The sequence below is a fragment of the Macrotis lagotis genome, chromosome 1, assembly GCF_037893015.1.
Source record: "Macrotis lagotis isolate mMagLag1 chromosome 1, bilby.v1.9.chrom.fasta, whole genome shotgun sequence".
Classification (NCBI taxonomy): Eukaryota; Metazoa; Chordata; class Mammalia; order Peramelemorphia; family Peramelidae; genus Macrotis; species Macrotis lagotis.
The window spans coordinates 902963239-902976914 of record NC_133658.1 but is presented as its reverse complement, the minus strand read 5'-3'; the positions used below and the strand labels follow the sequence as shown (position 1 = coordinate 902976914).

The 13676-nt window shown below is 41.5% G+C and overlaps 1 protein-coding gene across 2 annotated transcripts in view; it reads left to right on the top strand.

Moving 5' to 3' along the window:
• Nucleotides 1–5609: 5609 nt before the first annotated feature.
• The window catches only part of LOC141509520 (cytochrome P450 2G1-like), a 19741-nt gene continuing 11674 nt past the window's right edge, over nt 5610–13676 (top strand). The window contains exons 1-5 of one of the 2 annotated variants that reach the window (XM_074219133.1): nt 5610–5925; nt 6371–6514; nt 9395–9557; nt 11683–11832; nt 12630–12790. In XM_074219133.1, the coding sequence (XP_074075234.1) occupies nt 6407–6514; nt 9395–9557; nt 11683–11832; nt 12630–12790 (582 nt within the window). In that variant the 5' untranslated portion in view covers nt 5610–5925; nt 6371–6406. Of the gene's footprint in view, nt 5926–6370; nt 6515–8065; nt 9001–9394; nt 9558–11682; nt 11833–12629; nt 12791–13676 lie in introns of those variants that run through there. The other variant, XM_074219134.1, reaches the window with a different exon arrangement.

Here is a 13676-nt window from a genome sequence, read left to right as displayed (position 1 = left end):
ACTCCCAAGAAACTTGGTTAGCTTTCAGGGTGTACTGGTTTGTCATGATTTCTTTGGTATAGGGAGCTCCCAAGGAAGACCGTACTCTGAACTTTATAGTCTAAATGAGCCATCTAAGGCATGAAGAGATTAAAAGACTTGTGTAGGATTATATGGCCAAGGACTTGAACCCAGCCCTTCCTGCCTGCAAGGAAGGCTCTTGATCTGCTCAGGTCAAGTAGAGCCTTTGTCTCTGTGGAGGGTGTTGAGTGCCCAATAAAATCTTGTAGGAGGAATTGAGAATTGCTCCTGTGTCCAACAGGTTGATTTTCATTGGGGATTTCCCCATGAAAGGGAAACTGACCCTTTGAATCCCTTGACCTCTTTCTGGAGGATAGGACAGAGTGATGTAAAGCAAAGGGGGGAAGTGCCCTCACTTCCACCAGTACTCTTGAAATTAGATGACTGCATTGGGCAGAGACTTATGTAGCTGAAGGTGCTGTTATCATATGGCCAGAGAAAGGTATTTTGAATTGAACTTCCTGGCCTTGGATGGACAATGTTTTAACATCTTAGAAGGGGAATTCAAAGAAACATAGAATTAGAAAAGATCTCAGCAATCACTTGTTTGAAATCCATGCCATTCCTCATCCCTTACAAGTGGTCATTCATCCTTTACTTGGGAACCTCCTGGGAGGAGGAAATCCAAACCCTACTGAGATATCCCCCTTCCACTGGAACTGGATCTAGAATTCATTAGCTTAGGGAACTCATCTACCAACCCAGTTTTGCCATCTTCTTGAAAATTTGGAGTTAGAGAGAGTTGTCTAGAGTTTTGACAAATTAAATGATTTGCCTAAGGTCACACAACCAGTATAGGTCAGAGATAGGAGTTCAATCCAAGTGTTCCTGCTTAGAGACCAGATTTCTATGCATCACACCCAGGCTGTGACTTCCAATGAGGGATGATGATGATGATGATGATGATGATGATGATGATGATGAAATTTTTCTTGGTATCTAAACTCAATCATCTTTACAACTACCTAATTCTGCTCTCTGAGGTCAAGCAATAGAGGGGAACTCAGTCCTAATGTTCTGGATGAATGACAAAGGGTGGTGTGCAATTTCCTGGGCAGTCACAGCCCTAGCTGTTTTTGCAATCACAACTCTGGGAATTCCAGAATTCAACCTTCTAGAAAAAGGAGCAGGGAGTTCCTGGAAATGTCATTCTCTTGGGGAGAGAATTGCAATATTGTTCTTTCCAATGTGATGGAGAAGGAACTAACTCTTTTCACTGAGAAGCTGGAGCTGCCAACCTACTCATCTCTTGGAATCCTGGAATTCTCTAATTTGGGGGTGGCTAGAGAGTCATCTCAGGCAAGTAGTTTTCCAGGAAATCTACCCTCTTCTTTCTAGGACCCTAGGTCTCACTACTCTAAAGATTCATCATATTAATCAAGGAATTCCTTTGATCAACCTCTACCATAGGATTTTGATTTCCAGCCCACAGCTTGAGTTTGAATAATCAGTTCATTAATAAGTTCTTACTGTATGGTGATGGGCTAAGGGATGGGGGACACAAAGAAAGGTTAAAAAAAGAGCACAGTCCATATCCTTGAAGAACTCACCTTTTTTTTATTTTAAAGATTTTATTTATTTTGAGTTTTACAATTTTCCCCCAATCTTATTTCCTTCCCTCCACTCCCCTCAGAAGGCAATTTGCCAGTATTTACATTGTTTCCATGGTATACATTGATCCAAATTAAGTGTGATGAGAGAGAAATCATATCCTTAAGGAGGAAAAGTAAAGAAAAAGAGATAGCAAGATTGCATAAGATATTAGTTATTTTTCAAAATTAAAAGTAATAGTCCTTGGTCTTTGTTCAAACTCCATAGTTCTTTCTCTGGATACAGATGGTATTCTCCATCGAAGACAGCCCCAAATTGTCCCTGATTGTTGCACTGATGGAATAAGCAAGTCCATCAGGTTTGATCATCACCCCTATGTTGCTGTTAGGGTGTACAGTGTTTTTCTGGATCTGCTCATTTCGCTCAGCATCAGTTCATGCAGATCTCTCCAGGTTTCCCTGAATTCCCATCCCTCCTGGTTTCTAATACAACAATAGTGTTCCATGACATACATATACCACAGTTTGCTAAGCTATTCCCCAATTGAAGGACATTTATTTGATTTCCAATTCTTTGTCACAAACAGGGCTGCTATGAATGTTTTTGTACAAGTGATGTTTTTACCTTTTTTTCATCTCTTCAGGGTATAGACCCAGTAGTAGTATTGCTGGATCAAAGGGTATGCACATTTTTGTGCCCTTTGGGTATAGTTCCAAACTGCTCTCCAGAAAGGTTGGATGAGTTCATAGCTCCATCAATAATGTATTAATGTCCAGATTTCCCACATCCTTTCCAACATTGATCATTGTCCTTTCTGGTCATATTGGCCAGTCTGAGAGGTGTGAGGTGGTACCTCAGAGAAGCTTTAATTTGCATTTCTCTAACAAGTAATGATTTACAGCAATTTTTTCATATGTCTATGGATTACTTTGATCTCCTCATCTGTAAATTGCCTTTGCATATCCTTTGACATTTTGTCAATTGGGGAATGGCTTGTTGTTTTTTTTTTTAAATTTTGACTCAGTTCTTTGTATATTTTAGAAATGAGTCCTTTGTAAAAATTGTAAAAATTTGTAAAAGTTGTAAAAATTATTTCCCAGTTTACTACATCTCTTTTGATCTTGGTTATAGTGGTTTTGTCTGTGCCAAAGCTTTTTAATTTAATGTAATCAAAATTATCTAGTTTGTTTTAATGATGAAGAACTCACCTTCTAATGGGGGGGGGGAGACAGCATGTAAATAATTAAATATGACCAAGATATCTGAAGAATAAATGAAAATAATCTGAAAGGGAAAGTCATAGAACCTCAGCTATGAATGGGTAGACTCAACCTTGGGCTAACCGTTGAAGGAAGCCATGGAACTAAGAAGTGGAAGTGAGGGGAGAGAGCATTCCAGAACAGTCAGTGCAAAGGTATGCATCATTAAGAGGGTGTTGTTGTTATCGTTCATTCTTTGTTCTCAAAGAGGGTCAATGATACCATGGAATGTTGTCTTGACTTGCTCATAAATTGGATTTAAGTGAAGCAGAGTTGTGCAAAATTTTCAGCAAAGGTCCAGTTTTTGAGGAAGTTACCAACTGAATTATTTTCACTGAGTCATAAAATAAATAAATGAAGGGGGAGGGCAGCTAGGTGGTGCAGTGGATGGAACACCCGCCCTGGAGGGCGGGTGTACCTGAGGTACTCAGGAGTACCTGAGTTCAAATCGGACCTCAGACATTTAATAATTACCTAGCTGGGTGACCTTGGGCAAGCCACTTAACCCCATTTGCCTTGCAAAAACCTAAAAAAGATAAATAAATGAAGGGGGAGTAAATGAAAGAAGACTGGACAGTAAGATTTTGGACAGCTTAGGAAGACTTTTAAATACTTCATGTTTTAAAGATTTCCTATTTGATCCTGGAAGCAAGTAGAGAGCAACTAGAATTCATTGAGGAGTAGCTAGGTGGTGACATAATGGACTGAGTATTTCATCTTCCTGAGTTCAAATCTAACCTCAGACACTTCCTAGCTATGTGACCAGGGACAAGTCTCTTTGCCTTATTTGTTTCAGTTTCCTCATCTATAAAATGACCTGGAGAGGGAAATGGCAAACCACTCCAACAGCTCTGCTAAGAAAACTCCAAATTAGGTCAAAGAGAATCAGATACAAATCAAACAACTGAGCAACAATAAACTCATTGAACAAAGAGCGACATGGTCAGACTTATGTTTTAGAAAAATAACCTTGGCATCTGAATGGAAGATAGATAGGAGGTTGGAGATACTTGAGGCAGGGAGAGCAATCAGAAGACTATTGCAATAATCCAGCTAAGAGATGATAAGGACCTAAGCTAGGATGTTGGCTGTGTGAATGAAATGAGACTATCTGATGTAAGACTGGGAACAGTTTGGATGTGTGAGATGTGAATAAGTTCACAAAAATGATATTAGAGGAGGCCAAGGACATTTTGTCCTCATCTCAAGAGACTTAAAGAATTGGCAGATATACTTACTAGGCTACTGTGAATGAGTACTAAAGGACTGTGAAGAATAGGAGAAGGGTGGAGTCACCTGGGTTTTCCAAAAAAGGAAGGAAATAGATGGAGTCCTTTGAATTATAGGCCACTGAACTTCCAAGCTTGGCAAAATTTTGGAATAGAATAGTTAGTAAAAATTTGGAAAAAGGCATCATGACCACCAGGAGTCAGCCATGGCTTCTTCCTTAAAGAAATCTCATGTCAGATTGACTTCATTTCCTCTTTTGAAAGTGTTATTAGACTAGATCTAAACCTGTTTAGATAATGAATGTATTTGTCAAAGTTTATTATAATGTCCTGTTTTGAAGATGCTTATATTTTATATTTAAAATTTTTGACATTTGTTTTTTAATTTTAGTTTGTGAATTATTTCCATCTCTCTTACTTTTCCCCCTCCTTGAGAAGGCAAATAATTTGCTATACATTATATATGCTGCCATGTAAAAACACATTTCTGTATTAGCTAAATTGTGAAAGAAACACACTCAAGAAAAATTGAAAGACTAAAACAATATTCTTTGATATGCATTCAGACTCCATTAGTTTTTTATCCGAAAGTAGATTGAAGTTTTTGCTGTATGATGTTCTCAAGGCTGAGCAGTGAGATGTGGCCTGGAGAATGGTATATTCAGCTGGATTCAAAGCTGGTTGAATGGTCAGATCCCCAAAGTACTCTTAAATGCATTGATGTCAATTAGATGGAGGTCTCCAATGGAGTTCCCCAGGGTCTGTGCTTGGTTTTATGCTGTTTAAACCTTGAATCTTAAAGATATAAACAGCGTGCTTATTCAAGATATCTATGACACAGACTTGTATGAGAAAGCTAAAGAATTAGATGACTGAAACAGAATCCCCCCCAAAATTGATGGACTCTAAAGGAAGGCCAAATCTAAGAAGATGAATTTAATAGTAAAAAATATGTGGACTCAAATAATCTTTACAAAAATAGAAGATCAAAGTTTATATTGGAAGAACTAGGGGTTCTAGTGGGTCTACAATCTCTATATGAGTCACCCATGTGCTAGAAACAAATTGGATCTTATGCTATGTGGAGAGAGACCTGAGGAGGTGATGTTCCTTTGTCTTCTGCCCTAGTCAGACCCTATCCAGAGCATTGTGTTGAGTTCTGTCCATTGCATTTTAGGAAAGACATTGATATGTAGGAAGGTTACAAGACTGGGAAGGACCTTAAGATCCTGCTGTTTGGAGAAGAGACATTAAAAAGAAAAATTCAGTTGGGGGCATGGGTAGAGATGTGGGGGCAGTTGGAAGATCCAAGGTATGATCACTCCTGTGTCTGGAAGGGAATGGAGTGACATTTGTATGATGCCAACACTGGGCCAGGCACTGTGTTGAGCTTTTTACATTTGTTCTTCAGGTAACCCCCAGTCAATAGTTATGAGAATTGAAGAGACTGAAAAACAGAGAAGACAAGATGTTGGAAGGGGATGCTAAACCTCTTGGGGAGGGAGGAAGAATGACCTGAAGATGCCTAAAGGACATACATCAGGATCGAGTGCCCTTTAAAGGAGGATTTGATTAACAATAGGGAATTCCAGAGGGTTCAGTATAAGTGGCTAATGGAGAAAGAAGAGTTTGGGGGAGATGAGGGCTCAGTTTCAGAGGGGGACAGAAAAGGGGAGAAGAGACAGTCCCTAATTGAATCCTTCCTTTGTTTCCCACCATTTCCTCCCCACCCCTCCTTCTCTCAGTGTCCCATTTAATGAGGTCCCTTCAGTTGGAAGAAAGGGCATCATGAATCCAAGGATGTCTTTGGGAAGGCCAAGAGTTAGGTAAATCCTCAGGGTTGTTGTTGTAAGGTTCTCTTATTATTACTGTTCTCTGTCACCCACTGTATCTGTCTAGGTGAGGGTATTGCTCAGGCATAACTCCTCTTGTTCTTCACTATCATCCTGCAGTACTTCTCCTTGGTCTCCTCCAAGCCCCCTGAAGACTTGGACATTAGTCCCCAGGAAGCTGGGTTAGGGACAATATCCTGGATCTAGGAGCTCCATTTCTTGCCCCAGTGATGGGAAGGGTTCTTGGGGAGACACCAGCAGAGGGAATCAGCCTGGAATCATAGAGTATTCTATACTTTGAGTCAGAAGATGTGGGCTTGTGTGCCCCTGGACAAATCATCTCACCTCTCTGTGTTTGGAAGTCAGACTAGATTCAATTTTCCTCAATTTAGTCCAGTTTCACAGACATGATTAATTTCTCGCTGTGATCTCTTGCCAGGTCCAATAGACTGGATTTTATTCTTGTCAGTCACTGATGGATTACCACAAAACTAATAAATCTCCCCATGGTTCATCCTTCTCCATGACCACTTGCCCTGTTTCATTATCAATGGATCCTCGGATGTGGAGCTTGCTTTTGAAGGTGGGAAGAGCCCTCAACAGAAGATCTTAGGGAGTTGGGACAGTGGTGGGACAGTGGAAGACAGTGGAGAGATTCCAACTCAGCTCACCTATATGAAGAAGGCAGTTGGAGAAAGGGAAGTAGGAATCTCAGGAGAGGGAATGGCAGGCTTGGGGTTAAGGAGTATGGGTAGAGACTGATGGGTGTAGGGATGACAAGGAGAGAGGTCAGAAGGGCTGGAGTGGAGGGAGGTTGTATGTAGGGCAGATCCTCAAGGTACTAGAGCAGAAAAAGACATACACAGCTCTGTCCATGAAGCCAAGGCAGGAATTGGAGAGAGAGAGAGAGAGAGAGAGAGAGAGAGAGAGAGAGAGAGAGAGAGAGAGAGAGAGGAGAGACAGAGATAGAAATGACATTGACAACAGAGACCATGGTAGACAGACCAGAGACAGGGAAAGAAGGAGAAAGGAAAGGAGAAAGAGAGAGACAAAGAAAGAAATGGAAGAAAGAGAGATAGGAGAGGAAGAGAGGGAGGGAGGTAGAGACATTGATAGAGACAGAAAGATACATGGGTTTAGAGAGAGACTGGTGAAAAATATAATCAAGAAAAAAGAGACAAAGGAAAACCCAGAGAGTTAGGAATAGGGCCAAGGAGAGAAAATCCCAGCACCAAATGAAGCCTTCTCAGTAGGCTATTTAGTTCTCTGGCTATTTCCCCTTTCCCCACACCTGAGGTTCCCTCAGCTGCTGAGTTCCCTGGGAGATCTGGTTTCTGCTAATCCCAGGACATTCGATCTATGGGCATCATTGCCCCATTGGCCTCCCAGGTTCTTAGAGCAAACACAGCAGGGCATGCCAGCCCTCCCCACCCAGACCTGCATCCCCGGTTCCGGTTCTCTCTCCCCACCTGAGTGAAATTCTTCTGAGACAAAAAAATAAGCAGCTTAAAACCCAGCCCATAGGCAACCTGTCTCTGTTCTTCAGCCCCACCCTAGGCAACCCTGGACATCTGAGACTTCCTCACAGACTTTCCATCCTAGGGTCTTGGCTCACCATTGATGGAAAGTCAAGTTCTGGCTAGAGGTCTAACTTTCTGTGACTGCCCCTTTCTGGATATGTTTCCACATTTGGAGGAGAGACCTTTGAGTTGAATCTCTGCCCAAAAAGGTCCTTCCAGCTCCTGGACTTGGAGGCTCCAAGAAGTTGGATTGTGGGGGAAGAGTTGGACTAGAAGGGCCTCATGCAATTTCCAGCACAGGTCCCATGAACTAGTAATACTAGTATTGAGGAAGCCCAATACTAGTATTAATTTCATCTTCCTTGAGAACAAAAGATAAGAACAAAACAATCAACCAAACCAATCAATACTAATATAACAATCATAATAGCTAGCATTTATAATGTGTTTTAGGTTCAAAAAGCATTTCCTCACAGTAACCCTAGGAAGGAGATGCTTTTATTATTCCTATTTTATGGATGAATAAACTGAACCCAACAGGTCAAAGTCACTTGTCTAAGTTTCCACAGCTAGTTTCTCAGGTCACATTTGAACTCATGTCTTTCTGACTCTAGGTCCAGTGTGCCACCATAACTGCCTGTGAACCCAATCTCATAACTAGGACTCTGGAACCCAAGTTGCAAGTCCCAAAGTCACTTTGGGACAGTCAGTAAAGTCCACTGGAGGTTGTTCCAATGACCCCCACCCCTATCCATCTGACTACAGATGCCAAAGATAGCATTCCATAGAGGAAAAGAATCTGGATTGGGCATCAAGGTATCAAGAGCCTTGGGACTAAGCACAAACTCCTAGCTCATTGTGTGACCTGGACAAATCCCTCTTTTTTCCCTGACTCTGGATTTCTTTAATTGGAGGTCAGACCAATTTGTATTTTGAGAGGACATAACTGTTGAGAGCCAGAAAGAACTTCAGTGACCATATAGTCCAACCCCTTATTTTACAGATAAAGGAACTTAGGCTAGGAAAGGGAAGGGACTTGCCCAGGGTACATAGGCAGTCAGTAGCACTATGTAGATTCCAACCTAGATCCATGAGCTCCCAAACTAGCACCCAGGCCAGACCATGCCAATCTCTAGAAGGAGGGATGGGATGTGGGGTAGAGAGGGCTAAGAGATCCAATCCAGCGCCCCCTTATCCAACTGGTTGCCCTTTCCTTCCATGTCTAGGGGAGGGGACACAAGTTATGTAAGCCACAGTACCAGGCTTTGAAAGCTTAATCCCAGGGTGATTCAGGTTTCAGATAAGGCTGAGCATGATGAATATATAACTGGGGCCCCCAGCACCCTGGGCACCTCCTCCTCCAGGCACCATGGAGTTTGGTGGTGTTATCACTCTTTTCTTGGCTCTCTGTGTTCCCTGCCTTGCCATCCTCATTGCATGGAAGCGTATGCACAAAGCAGGCAAGCTGCCCCCAGGGCCAACACCCCTACCCTTCCTGGGTAACCTGCTGCAGGTGCGCACTGATGCCACATTTCAATCTTTCCTGGAGGTGAGTCTGCCCATCTTCTCTCATGCTGTCATTGGGTTGGAAAATCTTAGAATCCTAGATGCTCGGGACCTCTGGATATTAGAACCAGAATCTTAGACTTTTAGCACTGAGGGGTAATTATATAATAATAATATCACAAGGACTTATTTAGACTTAAACCATAAGACTTGGAAGAGACTTCAGAAATAATCTTGCCCATTCTCCACATTGGGAAAACAGAGTCCAAGAGAGGAGAGTCTGGGATGAAACCCAGATCTCTTGACTAAGGTTCTTTCCATTTTTCCATATTTCCTGCCCACTCCTCTCTTGGACCAACATTTCTACCTTGTTTCTGAGGCCCAGCCTGGGAAATCAGATTGGGAACCCCCTGTCTCACTCCCTATTTCCTTCCCAGCTCAGTAAGAAGTATGGGCCTGTGTTTACTGTCTACATGGGTCCTCGAAGAGTAGTCGTGCTATGCGGCCATGAGGCAGTGAAGGAAGCACTGGTGGACCAGGCGGAGGAGTTCAGTGGCCGGGGGGAATTAGCCTCCATTGACCGGAACTTCCAAGGTCATGGTGAGAGATACCACTTCTATAAACTATACTGACTGTTATCTATAGCCTCAGTATAAGGTGCAACTTTTCTCCAGTGCTCTAGAACCAAGAGAAAATTGATCACCACCCTAGAACTAGAGCTTCTTTCATGGAGATTGGATGATGCTTTTTTTTGGTAGGGAAAGGGCAGGCATAGGAGGGTGAGATTTAGTAGTGAGGAGGAGCTTTGACTCTTCATCTCACATGCTCAATTTTTTCCCCCATTTCATTTTATTTTCCATCCCAAATTTACTCCTCCCCCCCCCCCCCCCGGCTTCCATACCCATCAAGAACGGTAGCAATACGAAATTATTCTAGGTATTTTTCTTAGTAGTCTCCCATGCCTGGAATACTCTTCCTTTTCATCTTTGCCTACTGGTTTCTCTGCTTTTCCTTAATCTAACTGTCTTCCAGCTGAGACTACCCCTAATTTATCCTGTCCCCATCTCAATTGCACAGTGATTATTTGCATGTTGTCTCCTTGATTAGGAGTTCCTTGAGCATGGTGATTGTCTTTTGTCTTGTATTCCTGACACTGAGCATGGTACCCAGAATACAATAGGTTCTTTTTTAAAATTTTATTTTTTTATTCAATATTTATTCTCATTTTGTACAAATAATGTTTCTTTACATCAATAAAATATTCTTGTTTAAGAGTAAATGAAATACCCCCTTCCCCCCATATATATAGACTCGCTTGAGCGATAAAGTAAAGGGGAGAGGAAAAAAATTAAAATAAAAAATAATAGTAATAATTGTAGGTATGGTCAGGTGGCACAATGGACAGAGCACCAGCCCTGGAGCCATGAGCACCCAAGCCCATGTCCAGCCCCATACACCCAATAATAGGTTCTTAATAAATGTCGCTACCCTTGAGAGATGCTCTATCAGGTGTTTTCAACTCAGGCTGGTGTGAAACAAGGGATCCACAAAGCTCCTCCAACCAAGTTAAAATGTAATTGGGAAGGGGTGGCTAGGTGGTGCAGTGAATAGAGCACCGGCCTTGGAGTCAGGAGTACCTGGGTTCAAATCCGACCTCAGACACTTAATAAATACCTAGCCATGTGGCCTTGGGCAAGCCACTTAACCCCATTGCCTTGAAAAAAAAATCTAAAAAAAAAGTGTAATTGGGAGATATTTAGCAAAATAAATAAAAATACAACGAGATATGCCAGATCAGTTCTAAGTCAATATGTGGTGTCAAGGGATCCCTTGCTATTTGAGTTTGATGCCATTAGTCCAGTCCCTTAATTTCTCTTTCTCTCTCTCTCTCTCTCTCTTTTGTTTTTTGTAAGGCAAAGGGGCTAAGTGACTTGCCCAAGGTCACATGGCTAGGTAATTATTAAGTGTCTGAGGCCAGATTTCAGATCCTCCTGACTCCAGGGCCAGTGCTCTATCCACTGTGCTACCTAGCTGGATAGAGCAACAGACCTGGAGTTAGAAAAAATCATTTTCTTGAGTTTAAAGATGGCCTTAGACACTTACTAACTATATGACCCTGGATAAGTCACTTAGCCCTATTTGACTCAGTTTCTTCATTTATAGAATGATCTGGAGAAGAAAATGGGAAACCACTCCAGGATCTTTGCCAAATAAATACCTAGAAAAGGGTTACAAAGACTTGGACACGACTGAATCACCAAAAGAATACACAAATTTTCGAGACCTAGGCTATTTATCTGGAACCTGGAGGTTGCTTTTTGTCCTAGGCTGAACCCTCCACTATTTAAGGATGAATTCTATAAGTCAGGGACCAAACACCTGTCATGAAAAGAGTTCTAGCTTTGTGTCCCAAAACTGTTTCAGCTGCATCCTCTATGTGATCTAAAGCAAGTCCCACCACCTTTCTGTGAATCTGAATTTCCATCTCTAAAAAAAAAAAAAAAGAGAGAGTTTGGATAGATATCCTCTGATATACTTCACAGCTGCTGATCTATGATCTTGAGACCTTTCTGAACCACAATTCTATGAAATGGGAATTGTGCCAGATTGGGTCCTTCCAACTCTAAATTCTATAACTTCATGGATACCATCAACCTGACCTTCTTGCCTTTGAACTTCCCTCCCATTCCCCTACACACAGTAGGATTTACTTTGGCATTGACAGGTGTTGCACTGGCCAATGGGGATCGCTGGCGGATCTTGCGTCGTTTTTCTCTGACTGTCCTTCGAGATTTTGGAATGGGGAAGCGCAGTATTGAGGAGCGTATTCAGGAAGAGGCTGGCTTCTTGCTGGAAGAGTTCCGGAAAACCAATGGTAGGTGCTGCTCAGGGAACTTGGGAAAAATGGAATCAGGAGTATAGGGAGGTGGAACTTGGTGGTTAAGACTGAGGGCCCATGAAGAGAACCAGATGTCAACATGGAGGTGGGGAGTAGTAGAAGAGATGGATTTATGAAAATCTCAGCACTGTGGGGAGATCCAGGTAGCTCTAGAAGAAAGCCCAAGAGTGGCTTAGGGGATCCTAAAGATTGTCCAGTGTCCCTCCCTTGGTCCAGGCTCAGAACTGGGAGGGACCTGGCAGGAACACTGGATTTGAAGTCAGAGAACCTGGGTTCAAATTTGGTCTCTACTCATATTATCTGTGTGATTTGAGGAAAGTGACTTAACCTAACTATCTGGGTCTTAGTTTCCCATCTATCTCAAATGAGAAGGATGACAGCTTGAGACATGCAAATATTATTGGTTCTGAAATCATAGGACCCATAGGACCTTGGATCAAATCATAACTCTAATGCTTAATACATGAGTGCCCCAGTTTCCTCATCTGAAAAATGGGGGGGGGGCTTGGACTAAATGACCTCTGAGGTCCCTTTTAGCTCTATGATCTGATGATCTTAGTCCATGTGTTCAACTTCCTTTTACAGAGGAAGAAACTAAGGCTCAGAGAGGGACAAAAGGAGAAATATCTAAGATCATTCAGTGAATGGGGTGTGAGACCTGAGTCCAAATAGGTCCCTTGCCTTCTCACATGGTGCTCTTCTTTTCACACCTCCATCTCTACTCATTCACTGCCCCTGCCTCCCATCCTTGCCTCCCTCCATCACTCTTCTAGGAGACCCCATTGATCCCACCTTCTTCCTGAGCCGCACAGTCTCCAATGTCATCAGCTCTGTGGTGTTTGGGAGTCGCTTTGACTATGAGGATAAGCAGTTTTTGTATCTGCTGCGTCTCATCAACGAGAGTTTCATCGAGATGAGCACACCTTGGGCCCAGGTATTATTTGTGGTTGCAGTTTCCTCTAATCCCTCAATCCCTTGTACCCAAAGAACAACCAATTAAATCCTAAAGGTATAGACTCATAGAAGGTTATCCTTATTGAGGCACAGAATCTTAGAATTTTTGAATTTTAGCTATTAGAAACTTAGACACGGAATGACAGAATTTTTTCCCTCTAAAATCATAGAATTATTATTTACTAGGTACTTAGAACCTCAGAGTACTTGACTATTTTAACTTTAGAATTCCAGAATCTTAGAACCATAGTTTCTAAGAAACTTAGAATCTTTAATTTTTAGAATAATAGTACTTTAGAAACATATAGTAGTTTAGGTTCAAGAAGCACAGATTATTGGAAACTTGAAACTTTGAATCATCAAACCTTACATTAAAACTCTGACACAGTAGAAAATAAGAATGTTTTAATATAGTCATAAAATTAGATTAAAATAATAAAACTTTAGTGAATCACAGAGTCATAGAGTTTTAGAATACTAGAATGTTATGAATAGAACCTTAGATTCTAGAAACTCAGAATATTAGAAACTTAAAATCTGGAGGTACTTGGCTCTTTTGATTTTTAGAATAGCAGAACCTCCACAGAAACAAAGGATCACAGAATCTTAGAGCCCATTAAACTCTAGAATCATAGACATTATAGCCATAGAATCATAGAATGTTCTACTAAAACTTTAACATTTTAGAATACTAGAATGTTAGAAATATACACTCTCAGAATCTTATAATCATAGAACCATAGCTTATTGGAATCTTAGAACATTAGAACCACAGCACAGGAGAATTTTAGAATACTAGAACTTCTAAAGTTTTAGATTACAGAACCTTAGAATTTTAGAACCTTGGTATTAAAACTATAGAATAT